Consider the following 18,376-nt stretch of genomic DNA (forward strand, 5'->3'; position numbering starts at 1 on the left):
GTACCTGGGTCTTGGTCTTCCAGGCTTCAAACCGTGAGAAAATAAATTTCTGTTGTTTCAACCACACAGTGTGTGGTATTCTGTTATGGCAGCCCAAGCAGAGTAATACAGTTGGTATTCAATAAAGAGTTGTGACGTATGAAAAGTTCATGTTCACTGTTCAAATCCATCTTGTTCTCATAACATTTTTGTGCCCCCTATCATCTCTCAGCTTCATGGTTAAAAATACCGATTTTTGAAGTATCAACATACCTAGGAAGTGCTGGCTATAAAATTAACTTACCTACTTCAGAGGTAGAATTATCATGTCACTAGGACTAGTAATAGGGATCGTGTCTTCTCTAGTCTCACTTTTAGTTTAGAAATGAAGGGGCAGACATAGTTTTCACCACAAAAGCTGAATTTTATTATACAATTTATCGCAGATCAATTTTATAAGCATGAATTCAATAATTTAAAATGGTACAACTACCTTATCTTTCATATATATCATGGGTTAAATATATTCCTTTTGGTGAAACTGGGAACTTAACTACCTAAAAAAAAATCATTTCAAAAAGATTTTCTGTAGAATCAACCAAGGTTTTATAGGTTTAGTAAACCCCCTGTGTATGCTTGTTACAGCCTGAACAATTATTTCTCTTTTACGTACCATGCACAATCTCTGCCAGAGTGACAGGGAGGAACAGAGAACTGGAGCGAGGGGAAAAGGGAGGGAGGAAAAAGGGAGAAAGAAAATTGACACTGCTAAAGCCAGGCCTCATTCAGCTTCAAAACACTCTTTAAAGCACTTCTAAAAATTTATACTCCCACATACAATATATAATGATTCCCATTTCCCTTAAACTCTCATAAAACTTCTTAGGTTTTGACCAATTTAACGGATGTAAATGGAATCTTATTGTGGTTTTACCTTGCATTTACCCTAATAACATGTAATGTTGAGCATCTTTTCAAATGTTTCTTTTATATTCTGGTTCCTACTTCTTTTAAGTTAACTCTTTAAACACTTTGTGTATTTTTCTTTCAGTAGCTTGTCATTTATTAATTAATTTGTAGTTATTTATATAATTTGGACATTAGTCATGTCATGTGTGTGTAGACGGAAAATATTTTCCCCAAATATATGGATTAATTTCATACTATGTTGTACTAATCTTGTGTCAAGAACTGTGAAGGGTATGAGACTTTTACATATTTACAAGGTAGCAAGTTTAACCAGCCAAGATAACACAGACACTGGTAGAAGACCGGAGACTCCTGGCTCAAACACAAAAGACAGCTTACCACTCAGAGTAGTGGTGGTAGCCAGTGTGTGAGAATTTTTGCACCAGTTCCCCAAGCCTCCATCCCACAAACGAATACAAAGATGACCAGATAACACCTGGTACATGCAGTGAGTTGTACTGCAGAAGAAAAACCATGAGATTAGAAATCCGAATCACTTATCATGGGCAGGATGCATAGGGAGACATTATATCTTCTGATGCTATTCACGATGCAAACATCCCTGGAAAGGTAGTCCAGCACAACGGGCTGTCAGTGGCTCACTCCACATAACATTTGGAAACATGAGACCTACAGAAAAATATCTCCCAACAACATCACCCCTCATTTCTATGTCATTTTCACTATTCACTTTTTTTTTTCTGTGAGCACACCAATCCCTAACCCACTTCTATTATTGTAACCAACAAAAGCTGAGACAAAATCCATCAATCTTGTCTCACACAGTATTTAATTATCAAAAGACACAAGCGGCAGGGGAAGGTCAATTGTCAGCATTGATCCCAACCATGCCCCCACAGGGGCCTGGACCCAATGAGCTGAACAAATCTCATAAATCATCAGGGCCTATCTTAAAAAGCTGAGTGGATTTCTCTCTAAGTTTTAGCAATGACCTCTCCACTTGAAGTTTTCATCTAGATACAGCAGCATGTATTAGTGATGGCACAGACCTCACCTTGGCCCACAAGAAGTAATTCTAGGATAAGTCTATCATCCATAACAATCTTGGCCAGTGAATTGAGGCTGTTCTGAAAACCTACTAGGGCCAAAGTGGTGTGATTAGACATTCCCTCCTCAGGTGCCAAGGTTGTTGTTCTTGCTCCATCACTAGAAAACTGTTATTATTCTAGCAGCTATACCTTCATCATTGTTCCCCGTGTTTCCAATTTACACCTAGAACTTCCTTTGGGAAGGGTCAGTTACAGGAGGGACAATGGCATTTTAATAAAACTTCAAGGAAGACATTATGTCCCCCACACAGGCTGTGTACTCAGGTAGTCATTTTCCTTATGATCTAGAACTATGAATGCCCAGAGATAACCTGATTGGATAAACCAGAATTGTTTGAAGTCCTATGCCTACTTTGGGTCAGGCTGCTACCCACAGAGTAAACCAACCATTACACTCTGAGGTTGACAATGTTAAGAGAAAGAAAGTGTCACCATGTCCAAGAATGGTCAGGATAGAATCCCAAATCTTCAAAGTATATCCATATAACTAAAGGAAAACTCCTGTTTCTCTCTACAATTACACAATGCAACACTTCACTTCTGATACCAAATGTGTGGAAGTCTTTTCCTCAAAGTAAACAATTCCGATACTAACTACCCAAAGTTACCACAGACACCACAGGCTAAGGCCTCAGACTCACAAGACTGCCTCCCACTTCAGATGCCAACTACAAGTCCCAGATCATCACCTGGACTTCTGATAATATACTAGAATGGCTCGCAGAACTCAGAAAAGTGTTGTACTTACGATTACTGGTTTACTATAGAGGATACAACTCAGGAAGAATTAAATGGAAGACCTGCATAGAGCAAGGGATGTGGGAAAGGGGGCAGAGTTTTTCTGCCTTCTCCAAGTGTGTCACTTTGATGTGTTCACTACGCTGGTTGCAGCCCAACCCTCTTTAGTTAGAGTTCTTACAGAGGCTTCATTACATAGATATGACCAATTAACTCTTTGGTCATTGGTGAGCAAGTCAGTCTCCAGCTCTTCTCTCCTCCCTGAAAATCAGGGATGAGGCTGAGGAGTCCAACCCTATAATCACAAGGTTGGTTCCTCTGGCAACCAGCCCCCTTTCACTAAAAGTACCTCATTAGCATAAACTTAGGTATGGTTGAAAGGGGCTTATAATGAATAACAAAAGACTCTCCTCTCACTTCTATCACTCCGAAAATGGCAAGGTTTTTAGAAGCTCTGTGCGAGGAGCTTCTCAAACAATCAATCAATAAATATTATTATTATTATTATTATTTTATTATTAATGTGTCACAATAACTCTCCCCCTTCATCATGATCATTATCCAGGATAAACAACTGCATTCAGTGACCAAACTGCCTTACTAAGCCATGTATATCAGAAGGAGGTAAAGGAGACACAGTCAGAAATCTTACTGAGTTGATCATTTATCACCAATACCAGAAGCCTTTGGATGGTGGGGAGCATGAAAGATCCATCAAACACTTTATCAGTCTATTCTGGAGTGGCTTTTGCAATAAAAAGTGTACATGGTCAGACTGCAAGTAGCCTGGAAAGCCAAAGACATGACACAGATGAATGTAAAGAACCACATGCTGTGTCCGGAGACTGCTGACTTCACAGGAACAACAGCACTGTAACTTGAAAACGTGTCAACAGTTGTGAGGACTCTTCGTAGCCCCATGAGGGCATCAGAGTCTGATTCGGCCCAGCTGCCAATGCTGTGCAGGAGCAAGGCCCCAGGAACTGTGACATCTTTCACCAAGAACAAAGCAAGTCAACTTCTGACTAGAGTCACATAGCTGGCAAGCAGTGGTAGCGTTAGCATCAGACACACAGACTACTTTCTACATACCCAGTTCATGATGGTTTGTGGTGATGGATCCAGGTAACAATGACATAATCTGCAGGCTTGATCAGCAGCTAGAAGCCAGTCGGTCTCATCAGGGACTAAGCCCTTCTTGTGGACACCTACAAGAACGACACAAAAGTTCTCATCAGCAACCACCCTTTGTTTCCACAGATAACAGCCCCAAATAAACCTCATTTTCATAAGCAACCTGTACTTTTCCAAGTGTTAGACCAAAAAGATAGGTTTAATAGCCCAAGAGTGAGTAAAAAGATAAAAAGTTTATCAAGGGGAGTGAATACTGGCCAGAACTATGAGAACAGCCTTGATTTCTGCCCATGGAAGAAACATTGTCCATTCTTGCTTCTCCACAGCTGAGAAGTTGAACAGCTACCTGGTGGACACCATCTAGTTTCAGTGCGTCTGAACCATCAGTAAACCAGGTCAAGGCATTTAGGCAACTGACTGAAGTCTCCATGGATTTAGCAGTTTGTTTCAAGCAGCACAGTGGGGGTTAAAGTCTTTCCAAAAGAAACAGCTGCCATTTTTCATAGACAGTCAAGGTGTTCCTGGGGCCAGGCCAGCTGTTTTCCTCAGTGGGCCATTTCCATCAGATAAGTGAGGCTTGTTGACTTCTTCCCACCTTGCTAGCCATTGAGTCCCAGTTGTCCCACCAAAATGGGACTACCAGGCACAAGAGTCACAAATCTCCATAGACCAGGTATTTAGTTTCTACAGGAGTTTAACAGCAAGCCAGAAAAGTTTTTCAAAAATACCTGGAAGTTGCATGAGAAAGACAACAACTTTAAATACTAAGCGACACTTCTGGGAGGCTGTCTCCTCTTGCCATAGGTTCTAATCAGCAAAGCTCGCATCCAGGGACTTGCAACGGGAAGTGATCTTTGGGATAATGGGGCCCTCCTCATATATGGCTACAGGAAGAAGCACTTCCCTCTACGTGGCTCTTTTCCTATCACGAGCATCCCCTTTGGTATTTATCAGTCTTCACAATAGAAACAAAACATAAATACTACTACCTGTTAGGTTGGTGCAAAAGTAATTGCGTTTTTTGCAGTTTTTTTTTTTAACCTCTTAAATTGCAATTACTTTCACAGCAACCTAATATATTCAACAATGGAAGTTATCATAATAGTGCAGCAAATCAGCCCAAAGGACCCCAATCTCCTGTTCCTTTAGCTTCCCTTCTCCCGCTGCAAACCTTGCCCACACGCATCATATGAATTTGGGTCTCCCCCAAATATAACTAATAGGTCCACAGAAAATGGTGACTTGGCAGCTGCATCCAACAAATTCATAAGAACTGGAGTCCTTCTACTCCCCAGTGTCCCCCAGTATAGTCAGTATAGTCTAGAAGTTTTTAATTTCTAGAATTTTATTTGCTTTCTTTTCAATTCTGTTATTTTTTTCATAGTATTCTTTTAGATTGTTATTAATTGCCTCAAATTTATGGGGTTTTAATTCTGCTATTTGTAGAGTCCACCATCTATCCCTCTGGAAAACTGATTCTAAGTGCATATCACGAGATTTTTATTTTGAGAACTTTTAAAGTGGGGCTTGTTTTCTTCAATATATATATTCCCCCTGGAGAGTCAGAATTCCTCTAGATTTATTTTGCATTTGTTTCTTCCTGGTGTCCCAAGAGAATCACCAGTTCAGGATCAACTTTCATGATGATTTACCTTCATGGAGGTCTCAGTTCATTTGGAAATTCAATCCCAAGGGAGTCACAGTGCTATTATTTTGAATTCTCAAGGAAAAAATTCAACTCAAAACCCAGGCAATGAGAGGTGATCTTTCTGCCCATCTTCGAATGCTGAATGGTATGCACTGTCGACCCAAAGTTGAACATCCATATACAGGGAGGGCTGACTTAAATTATACATGGACTTTCCACTGCTCAAAAAGTCAGCTTGCCTACCTGCCCATGCTGTTCAAGGATCAATTGTATTTTTCTCCTAGCTCACACTGTTTCTGGGGTATAATCCTTTGAAGGTGCCAACCTATATAAGAGGTTTCAAACTTACTTCCCTGAGTTACACTAGCTCCATAAATGCTCTCTTGTCCTCATATAATGTCTCACATTGGGCATTGAAAACCCAAAACAAACAGTTCCAAACCAAACCCTACTTTCCCCAGTCACCTGCAAGGTCATCACCAAGGTCAGCTCATTTGCTTATCCTCTGATTTTCATTTATCTCCTGGTTTTTACACCCAGGGATTTCTCTTTCTTCAGAAATCAAGTATACTTTTGAAGGAATGTTGTATTTTATTGTCGTTTTGGACAGGGAGGGAATTTTAGCTTTAATATACTGATTTGCCAGAGGATGAAAATATTATCATTATTATCAGACAAAAATTAACAATTCAAATTTCCACTGAAAAGTGAATCATTAAATAAACTGTGAAAACATCTCTAAAGCGAAGCTGTTCAAAAGAATATTCACTTCCCACTGTGAAATGATAAAGCAGCTTGCACAAATGTTCCTATAATATCAAATTGTGCAAGTATACATGCAGTAAATATTGGTGTGAGTAGAATTAAGGGAAATTCTAAGTTACACTTTATACAGACCTACATCACTGAGTGTTTAAACAGCCAGTATTATTTTTTATGATGATAGAAAAAGGCAAATAAGTTAAAATCATATAAAACTGTTCCCCTGAGCGTATCCAGACTTGTAAAATATCAGTCATATTTTTACTTCTTGCGCCTTATCACACATAATTAGATAAAGGAAAGAGGAAAAAGGAAGAACCTGCCATTTTAATTTCAGTTTTAATGAAGTGGTCAGAAAAGCTGCAACATGGGTAATCTGCAGTTTCATTAGCAGCATAGAACAGCTCAATTTGAAAAGCAAGTACTCATTAGCTTAATGCAAGGCCAAGCTGTGATTCCCACAGAGTCCCTTTAAGGCAAGACTTTGGCAAACAACGACTCAGAGGCAGTCAGGCTGGGGAAAGTCACACTCCAAAGGTTGCTTCGGCAAAGTTATTTATATAACTCCAAGTGAGAATTTAAGACTCTAATTTGAGAACCTATTTGAAGGCTCTTCATTGAACTTGCAAAGTTTAGATATTTAAACATACTATTCAATATTTATCTTCCCAAGTGAAAGTATTATCTCCTTGATGTCCTGATAATATATTATTTCCTCTGCTATAGCACTTTTTGTGTTGCAGGGAAATTTTAAGTCCTGTGTTTCCGCCCCCTCCACTAAATAAAACTGCTTAAGGATAGGCACTTTTCACTTGTTTATCTTTGAACAGCCAAGAATGAGTCCAAACAAATAATTGTTGAGTTACAAGTGGTTCTCATCCTTTCATTTATTTTATAGCAATTTTGTAAATGTTTACTATGTAGCAGGCACAGTTCTATAGGCCAGAAAAAGAGCCATGAATAAAGCAAGCCAAATGCCCTGCCATGATGGAGCTTACTTTCTGCCTGGGTGAGACAAATAAAAATTAGTACGTGTGTCATGAGAGGGTAATAAATGCTGTGTGTGTGTGTGTGTGTGTGTGTGTGTGTGTGTGTGTGTCTGGATGGGGGGTAGAAGAAGCCTGGTGAGAAATAAGGAAGTGTTGGGGACCAGGTGTACTTTTAACGTGTGACAAAGTCAGGCTTCATGAAGAAGGCAGAGACAGGTGAGCCATTTGAATATCTGGAGAAAGGACATTCAAGGAAGAGTGAAGGGCAAAGAGAGACCCTGAGATGGGAGCAGGTCTGCTATTCCAGCATCAGTAAGAAGCCCACTGAAGGTGGAACAGTGAAATCCAAAGGAAGAAGAGCAGTAGGAGCTGACTGCAGAGCAGTGACCAAGAACATGTCATGTACTTTGTGAACCACTGCAATGACTTTGACATTTGCATGGAATAAAACACCTGGCATGTTTGCTTTATCCTGGGACGAACTACACAAAAGTCATTGCAGTTTGTCCTGGAGTTTAGAGTGCGAAGGGGCATTTAGAGCAGAGGAGTGACAAATCTGATTTATATTATTATAGGATCACACTGTCAGATGTATTAAGGGGGGACTGTGGGGTGCGAGGACAGAAGGGACACTCATGTGAAGGTTATTACGTTCATACAGGAGAGTGATGGTGGTTCTCATCAGCACCCCACCCTTTGTTTCCTGGACAAAGGTTGAAGCAATAAAAGTGGTAAGAAAGTTTCTGGATGTATTTGTAACTTAGAGACAATAGAATTTGCTGACAATTGGATATTGTAAAAGTTGTGAGAAATATAATATAATAGATAAACTTCTGAGGTGGAGCGGGGGAAGAAACAGGGAGATAATCTAGTATCAGGCATTTTTGATCTGCAGCAAATTAGTTGGGGTTTTTTGGAAAATAAAAAGACATTTTTGAGTGCCTAATATGTGCCAGATATATTTTAAGAATTTCACCTAAGTTAAATATTGTTATACTTAGATCAAGCCTCTGAGGCAGGTGCTGTTATTATTTTCACTTTACAGATAGGGAAGCAGACACAAAGAGGTTAAGTAACTGACTTGCAACCTTACAGCTGGTACTCTGCACAGCCAGGATTCAAACCTAAACAATGTACCTCCAGAACCTGTACACTATAACGGCATTAGATGATATCTGATTCTGTTTCTTTCAATGCAATTATATAATTTCATTGAAATCTTTTATAAAAGCAGTTTACTATAGCCATGCACACACACACACACACACACACACACACACACACACACGCTGAGTTGCAAAACAAAAATATACCAGCGCCATCTAGTGGCATTACTAATCTCAGTCTACAGTGGAATACATACAGAGGTGCTCAGTATTAGCATAGAAAGTAAATGAAAATTGTTCTCATAAATGTTTGAGAGGGACGGTGATCAGAGAAATGTAACTAAAGATTAAATAAAAGACGTCTGCAATGCCCAGGTAATCTTCAGCTTAACCATTTCCTTTATCTTCTAAATATCAGTAAATTAGGGGTTTTCTCTTTCCACATTCATTTATTTAGTATTCTTTCACTTGTTCATACATTTATATATTATATATACTTGATGCTCTGCACACTTTGTATACTCAGCATTGTGCTAGAACCAAAAGATGAATTTAAGAAAATTTATGAGAAAGTCCACGTCCTGATAGACTTTTGAGGGAACTAAACACAAATAATATGGTCATTAAAATCTAGTGTAATAAATGTGAAGATAGAACTATGCTGGCAAAGAAATAATCAACTTCACTTAGAATTAAAGGAAGGCTCATAAAAATGATAATTCTAATATTTCTACCTTTCCAACAACTTCCAGGTATCATTATTGATCTATTTGCATTTAAAGTTTCAAAGCACTACCACTAAATTTAAATGTCCATAAATGCTACATTCACCACCTATATGCTATGTTATGTTCATCACATTGCTGATATATGACTAGTAGCTTTCTTCAGACTACAGATCATTTAAAAAAAGGCTAGAAGCCAAAATGCTTGATTTAAAATCCAGGCCCCATTACTTACTTGTTGAATTATACGGAACTTGCTACTTAAGCTCTAGTTGCCAGTTTTCTCATCTATATAGTGGGATGGTTACAGTTCCTAATTCATAGTGTTGTTGTAATGAATTTTTACAGTTACTCTAATACTCTGAATCCTGTCTGACAGTTAACAATAAGTATTAGTGTTTATTATTATCACCACAATCTTCTGCCTCACCTGCTTGAATTTCCATTATTAGGACTTTTCCACTCTGAACTAGAATGGACATAGGAATATCTGACATCCAAAGTTTCTTTGAAAACATTTAGATTTCAAATCAATTCAACATTTATTTAGAGCTAGCTTATCCCTTTAATAAGCACATTTTGTTCTTTCCAGACCAGTGCCTTCTCTGTTTTTAAATATTGTCTCTCATTGATATCTCCTATGCTTTGCCTAACTAAATCCCACCTCATCTTTCAAAAATTAGCCCATATCTACACTTTCCATGAACCCTCATTTTATTGATATTATCTCTCTTTTATGAATTTCTATAATTCTGTGAGCCTCGATGCCCTTCCCAAAAGAGCCTCATTTTGGCCTTTAATAATATACTAGATTATAGCTTTGCTTCAGTGTGTATATACTGTTTTTTTCCACTTCAGTGATGTTCAGTTGGAGTAAAAGAACAAGAATCCCATCTCCAAACAGGATATATTAAACTCACCTGAATAACTTTACAAACTCGTCCTCCCACCTAGAATTCCCATCTGGCCCCCATCCCCATCCCTATTAAAGAATCATTATTTTAATGGCACCAGTATTAACATGGGGTGTATAATTTTCTTAATATGGGGTGTATAATTTTACTAGTATGGGGGGGAAATACTAAAAACAACTAAATTAGAAGACATCTGATTCCTTTTAAATAGCTTTTTTTTTTTTTTTAAATGTTACACAGGAGTGTCCATTAAGAAAAGAAACAGGTGTTGTATCCTAGACTTTTAAAACAACGAAGTAACTAACTGAAAAAAATTTAAGGAAATAATCCTAAGGGCACAAGTCTTTTCCTATGTAAGAGATACCGCATTTTGAAATTTCAAAAGTGGCAGACATTAAAGTTAAAATAGCTAATATTAATGTCCGTATCTCTTGGTGAAGCATATTGAGAAAATCATCATTTCAAGAAGTCATGATTATTTGCTGAATTAACGGAACATAGGCTTAGAGTTCCTTTGTCCCCAAAAGCTGCCCTGGTTCCTGAATGTCCACAGGAGCGAAGATCCACAATCTCACACAATTCTGCACAGGAAGGCTAATTTAATATCCATCTTCTCGCCACATGGATCTTTCAGTCTCTGCAGAGGGACTTATTCACACCACAAACGCAAACACACAGGCACAGATGCAGGATGACCACTGACCCCGCACTTTTACCGACCAACTCACCTTCTTGGATGGCGTACACGTCAAAATTTTCCAAAGAAACATAACCAAACTGAATACGTACACGTACCTGGACACATTTGCTTGATAGGTGGCGTGAGCCAGACTCCTCCGACGAATCTAGAACAAGGGGCTGCCTCTCTGAGGCACCCAGGTGTTTCTCATGACAGGAATCCCAGGCAGGTCCCGTAGAACCTCCGAGATCCCGTGAGATCGGGGAGAGAAAGGTGCGGCAGCTGCCCTGCAGGCCGGGCCTGATTCGCTGATCTCTGAGCTACTCCTGATTGGTGTTCAGTGCATCCCAACCCATCATCCTCTGCCTGCCCCTCCACCAAAAATTTGCATGCATGCATACATACATACATACATACATACATACATACATACATACTCACCATTTCTCCATTTCTTCTTTTCATATATCTATCATAGATACAAATATACAGAGGGAGAGATTTTAAGGAATTAGCTCAAGTGATTGTAGAGACCAGAGTGTGGTAGGCTGGCAGACTTGAGATTCAGGAATGAGTTGCCATTCAGTTCCAAAGATGGTCTGCTGGCAGAAGTCTTTCTCCTTCCATGGAGGTCACTGTATTTCTATTAAGGCTTTCAGCTGACTGAATGAGGCCTGCTCATATTATGGAAAATAATACGCTCAGAGTCTACTGATTTAAATGTTAATCGCATCTAAAAAATATCTTAACAGAAACACCTAGAATAATGTTTGACCAAATAGCTGGATACTATGCCGAGTCACATTGACCCATAAAATGAACCATCACAAATGGTTTCTCTGTCTCCTATCACAATGCTACTTGTCCTTCCTTGTCTAAACATGTCCCACTCTCCCAATCCTATAAATTCTTAACTGAATTGTGTTAACCCTCTTTTACTACTGCTTTAGGATTTTATAATGTGAAAAATGATATTGAAAGCCTTAGAAACCATATTAACTATTTTATGTATGTTATATCTGGGTTTATGCAATGTGAATCTCCTTGAAAACAGAGACTCTGTGTTGTATTTCTCCTGCACTTGCCACCATGTCTGGGAAACAGTAGTAAATAAATACCTGTTGAGTAACTGCAACGTTTCATTCAAAAAATGTTCATTAAACTCCTGAGAATATAAGCTTTCCAAGATCACATGTTCATATCTGTTTTACTTATTGCTATAGCCCCAGTACCTAGAAGAGGGTCTGGCTCATAATAGTATCTTAACAACTATTTGGTAAAGGAATTAGAAAAAGTCAATGGTAAATAATGAGGTGATTAAGAGGAGATTTTATGCTTCTTATGTATACTCCCAACGCCTGACACAACTCTGGACATTATTGTTCATTAAATGAATTGCATTGACCCTAGTAAAAATTCAATAGATTCTCTGTATTACCAGTCGGTTTCCACTATGTGGATGAATGTTTTTATTTGCTGCAAAGGAAAATTACAGTATAGGAAAGGTGCTGTCAGATTACACTAAATAAAATAAAAATTATAACTAATTTGTTTTTATTCTATTAAAGCACATTATGCCTCACTGGGATCTTTCACTTGAATTCTATTATTGAACCACCTCAGATCTAAAATATTGCATATTTTAGAGTAAAACTGAATGTGCTCTATACATTTCAGCAAGAAATGATAAATTTTAAACATTTTTCATATATCTTTGTAACTTTACAAAAGATAAATTTAATATATATGTTTTTAAATATTCCCTCTATACTCGTAACATAAGAGTCAAAATAAAATTATCCATTTCATACTTTTATATCTGTCTTCCAAGGGCAAAAACTCAGCATGCTTGTTTTTCTCTAAGAGTGTTTAACTTTCAATATTTTAAATAAATATATTAATGTGGCTACTAAAATTACTTAAATCATTTACACAAGCTTTTTGGCAATAGTATAACTAGGACCCCCTTGCTAAGAGAGACTGCTACAATAATTGAATAAAATGAAATAAAATGCATATTTTATTTAAGGATTAATGTTTCATTAATTTTACACAAAACTAAGTTCTAACTAAAATGCTTTTTGATTTTAACTTTTACTTATTTTCATAATGAGGTCAAAAGAGGATTGGAGTTGAGATTAAGGAAATAATTTTGTTCTATGTTTATGTGACTAAAATGTCCATATAGATGACATCTCATGGAGAGATGTGATTACATCAGTCATTTTCAAACCCTCAAGTCCATCATCTCGTGTGATACATGTATATATGTGTAAATCAAAACCAGACTTGTCATTTTGTGAAATGATGTGGAAAAGGAAATTTTACTAGAAGACTTTCTGCAATTATCCCATTTCTCTTGTGAAATTGGTAACTGATATAATAAAAGTATTTATTTTTTTCCCTTCATAGGACCTGATTGGTGACCTGAAGGAGAAGCTTTCAGATCACTTCAAAGATGTTATGGTTGGTCTCATGTACCCACCACCATCTTATGATGCTCACGAACTCTGGCATGCTATGAAGGTAGTGGTCTGATGCAAAAACATACCTGTGACAGGTACAGGCTGATATTTCAGTAGAGATGGAACTGTCCCGTGATGTTGCTACATGTAGTCAGGGAAGGGGAGGGAATATCTGAACAAAGAGAAAACAATGGAAATGCTGTGGTCAGGGGAAGTGGCCCTGTTAGTAAGAGGGTGTCTCTTAAACTTACAGGCTGGGATTAGCCTGTTTTTTGATTGTGCAAACTCAGACTCATTAGCCCAGTTGAGCTACCAAAAGGAAAAAGCAAATAAGCTTCAGGGGTTATTTAGATTTGTCTCTCTCCAGTAAGTATTCATACAGTAAGGGGAAATGTTTTGTCATGTGAGCCTCTTTAAATTATTTGTAAAAATTGAGCTTATTAAGTAAAAATAAGATACTGAGTCAGAGACAAAATATAGATGACATCTTTATTTGGATATTTTTGTTATATTCAGTCCTTTACAAAAATTATTGCTCAAATGAATCAAAATTTTACTTCTGAAGGATTAGAATCGTTCTTTCTCATGGGAAGTCATTTCCATGAAATAAATTGACTACAGATTTGTCAGAGATTTTGTTGGCCAGGGATGGTGGACAAAAGGCTTTTTACATCTTTCCAAATCTTGATATAAAACACCTTCTGAACTGTTTAAATCATTCCAATACGATGAATAGTAATGACCAGATTACCACAATCTGTGAACAATGTTTGACAGGAAAGAGGAAAAGGGAAAAAAATTAAGGGAACCTGGATTTTAGTCAACATACATTTGCAGGTCAGAATAGCCATTGTATAAAATTTACACGAGTTTCACCTAATCGCTTATATTTCAAGTTGCCTATGTCAGTTCCTACCTCTTGCAAAATTATGTTACTAAAAACTATAAGAAGAAAGACATGTTACTGTTTAGATAAAACTGTGATATTTTATCAATATCTGATAGAATGGTAAGGATTTCTGAAACTTTCCTGAAAAAGAAGTGTTGTCTTTAAAACCACTGTTAGAGAAGAATATATGTGCATGGTTGTAAGGGACCATAGAAAATATGCAGTCTGAATGTTTAGGAAAATGGTACAAAATTCCACACCTAGGGAGGCAGGGAGAGGTCCCTCAAACATCCTTGAGAAGTTGGGAGACTCATGTTGAAATTTCAGCTTGTCAAAGAACTGATATCCTAGCAGTAAAAAAAGAAAAAATCAGACTCAAGCGCATTGTTTAAACATCTTTTCCCCACATATTTAGAAATGTGTATGCTCTTTTATTCTGAATGAAAGAACAGAGTTTCAGGTAACATTATCTTCTCAGCATCCAAAAGCTGGTAAATAACAGAGCCAGAACTGAACTGGGCCTATCTTGATCCCAAACACACTTCCTTTCCCTTCTGCCACTTCTCAGAATTCCAGGAATGCTGTATCCCTTTAGACAACATAAGGTGCACTATTATTCCCAACACAAATGCCTTTATTTTTCTCTCTTTCTCTGTCTTTCCAGGGGGTGGGCACTGAAGAGAATTGTCTCATTGATATATTAGCTTCAAGAACAAATGGAGAAATTTTCCAGATGCAAGAAGCCTACTGTTTTCGTAAGGAAATATACCTATGTACCTATATTTTACACACATATAAACTTTCTACTTTTCAAATAACACACAAAATACTCCAGTTTATGTATTTTAAAGAATGTTTATGACAGTGTTATATTACAAATAGCACTCACTCAAGACCAATTAGTGCACTAAGCAAAATGTATGATTAAAAATTAAATAATTACCTAGACAATCAATAAAACACATTTTCCAGGAAAATAATTACAAGTGTCTGTCAGGTGAATGTTTACATTAAGATAGGCAAGTGCCCAGCACAATGGTTCAGGGACCATTTTATCTCTTACCCAGAAGAGACCAGGTACGTGGACAAAATAAAGCAAAGTGTAATAATCATTCAACAGATTCTACAAATATGGGAATGATTTCAGTTCACGTAAATTTCATAATCACTGTACTCTACCTCAAAATCAGATTTTTACATTTTAAAAATAGAAAGGTTAATTATTTTCATTTTTAAAAAGGTGTCATGCCTTAAGTTCCATTCCATTACGTATTATGTGACATTGAATGTCAAGAAAATGTTCCAGACAGTCAGCTATATTGCACTTGAACAAAAGTAAGACTTTCTCGAGGGGAATGAAGTAAGAAGCTTCACTTAAAATATTAAAATGAGACAAAACACTTGGGGAAAGCTCTGGACTGAGCAAGAGTCTGTGGAAATAGAATGCCTAATTCTGAATTTTGAGAATTAGAGAATGTAATACGACTTCTAATGTTTTTCAACTTTGGAGTAAAGATAATATTTCTTAAGAAAACAGACCCGTGCCTGTGTTATTGTTAGGTGTCAGATTTCTTTGGTGAACTGTTGATTGGCTTCATTTGACTAGAAGGTAGTAAAAGGCAAAGGAATGTCGCAGATTTATTGTATTTCCTGTACTTGCCACTTGCAACTGTAGAAGTAGCATTACCTTGTTCAAAACACATTGATATGTGGTTCTATAATAAATCATACCTGTAACATGGATGTTTTCTTCTCCAGAGTACAGCAGTAACCTTCAAGAGGACATTTATTCAGTGACCTCAGGACACTTCCGAGATACTCTCATGAACTTGGCCCAGGTAGGACACTCCAAAATTCACACCATTTTGCATTATTAAAAAATAGACACGTTTCATTTTTTTTTTTTAAATGACATAAAACTCCAGGTTACTCCATTTTAACAGTAAATTCGGTATAACATTTATCGAGTATCAGCTACATTCAAGGCATTATAATAGACATATGAGTTGGATAAAAAGTCAAACAAATATGAATAATACACCATCTCTGTTATTTGGCTAACTTCCTCCTTTGAAGTGGATTCACATGTCCAATCAAACACAGGAGTTGTGGTTCCCTTTAGTGTGTGTTCAATGTGATTAAAAACTCTACACATATTTTGTATGATTTAATTAAAGAATGGATAAATATATCAGCCAGATTGGAACACATACTAATAATTATATTTACTGCCAAGAAATACAGATTTTAATGTGTGTGTGTGTGTGTCTCCAAGTTATTGTCATTTTTATAAGCAGAAGTAAAGAAATACAAAATAAAACATTGCTAAGAAAGCCAAGTATTAACTCCCCCAGATTGAGGAGAGTGGTAATTTGTACTGATTGGAGTCCTTCAAATTGTTGAATTAAAAAAAGTAGCATAGTACTAAGCAAATCTATTGAACTTTCCTTTAAATTAAAATTTCAAATTTTAAAAGCAAAATCAAGAATTTGCTTTATTGTGTTTGGTTTTGATTTGGTTTGATTTGGATTTGCATAGTTTGGTTGCATAGACATAAACTGCCTATATCACCAATCTCAATTAATTAAATTCTATTCTAAGGGTTCTAATCTCTAGGATTATAACATCAGTTTATTATTCCAACTATTATATTACTACCACTTACATGAATATCAAAAAAAAAAATCTGAGAGTAGTTTTTTTTTTATAGTCCAACTTGAAATTCTGTGTAAATTGTAGAAATCAGCTTATTTTAATTTGTAAGAGAAGTTGAAGTCATTATAAGAAAAATGTTTCAAAAAATTATTAATATTTAAAATTAATCTCACTTAACATGCTAATGGAACATTTTCTAACTTTTAAATGTTATGAGATTAATTTCAACTAAAACATTTTCTCTATTTATAAGGGTCATTATTTTTAAATTTTCATATAATGATGCTACACAATATAAATTAAAACAATTCTTTCCAGTTTAGAAATTCATCTTGATATATGTATTACTCCTAATAGAGAAGTTAAGCAAATAGTCTCATTGTAAATCCATGAGCTGCATTCTATTAACAAACAAGTCTTTATTTTCTTAATATCGAAATAAAAGTTTATTTAATTATTGAAGAAAATATGTTATCTAGTAGGGGGAAAATGTATTTTATTAGGACTACTTTGCCTTCCATTAGGACTGTATCACAGTCCAGCTTCTCCTTCTGCCAAATTCTGCTTCGCTTCTCTTTCCCATAAGTGTTGGTTTCAAGCACATTCCATATTAAACAAGATGCACGCTGATCTCATCTCAGAGTCAGCTTCTCAGGGAACCCAACTGGCTATGTCCCTTCCTTGGAGAGATGAGGAAACTGAAGCCCAGAGGTTAATTGACTTGCCCAGCATGACACATCTACTACTGAATGAGAGGGCGAATATAAAAATACACCTAATTACACTATACCTCCAATTCAATTTAATTACTCCTACATCCAATTCCATTTGATTTCACTACAGTTCTACTTCATTTGGTACAACGTCAATAACCAATACACAAATAACCTCTTGGAATCTCTGCACCTTTTTAAAGGTTGGACTATAAACCACCTAAAAGTAACTGATATCTAAGAATCAAGATCACAGTATATTTTTATAAAGCAAACATTCTTGTATTTCAGAAAATAAAACACACTTCTGAAAATTAAACATAAGAGAAAATAAATCAGAAGGGGAAATCAATGAACAATGTTTTCCCTTGATGCAATAGGGCAATTGATCTTATTCATAATTGGAGTTCCTTTTCCTGAAATTAAACAATAATACTTTATTATTGACAGAGTCTGTAAGTGAGCCTGTATATTTGTATATATAATACTACCTGTACATGCATACATATTTAAAAATAACACACAACAATTTATTGCATCACTGGGTTTCACCTAATTTATATTACGACTTTACAGGGTAAAGTATAACTTCTTAAGTTCAATTTCTAGAGTTCGAACCTTAAGTGTATATGTGTGTGTTTACTCTGGAAATAGCTTGTCAGTGAAGTAAAATTTTCCTTTCACAGAATATGAAAAATGAGGCGGAATAGAGACCTAGATTTTATTAGGAGCCAAGGAAAATTAATAAGGTTTCCTTAAAGATTATATACTTATTAAGTTTCACAGTATATTTCCCTTAAAATTTAAAACACACTTTACAGGTATAAAATACATAGAAATTTCATAGAAATTACTCATAATAGAAAACTGAAGTAAAAAACTTACAAAAAGATACATCTTTGTATAATCTCCTTTCATAATGATAATCTTTTTGAAAATCA

At 36.4% G+C, this 18,376-nt stretch overlaps 1 protein-coding gene across 1 annotated transcript in view; it reads left to right on the top strand.

The window, feature by feature from the left end:
* Nucleotides 1-18,376, top strand: part of ANXA10 (annexin A10) — a 45,102-nt gene that overhangs the window by 15,092 nt on the left and 11,634 nt on the right. Inside the window, exons 4-6 of the mRNA XM_074338721.1 lie at nucleotides 13,126-13,239; nucleotides 14,732-14,822; nucleotides 15,826-15,905. Coding sequence (XP_074194822.1) covers nucleotides 13,126-13,239; nucleotides 14,732-14,822; nucleotides 15,826-15,905 — 285 coding nt within the window. The remainder of the gene's footprint in view (nucleotides 1-13,125; nucleotides 13,240-14,731; nucleotides 14,823-15,825; nucleotides 15,906-18,376) is intronic.

The sequence above is a fragment of the Rhinolophus sinicus genome, linkage group LG07 (assembly GCF_036562045.2).
Source record: "Rhinolophus sinicus isolate RSC01 linkage group LG07, ASM3656204v1, whole genome shotgun sequence".
NCBI classification, from domain to species: Eukaryota; Metazoa; Chordata; class Mammalia; order Chiroptera; family Rhinolophidae; genus Rhinolophus; species Rhinolophus sinicus.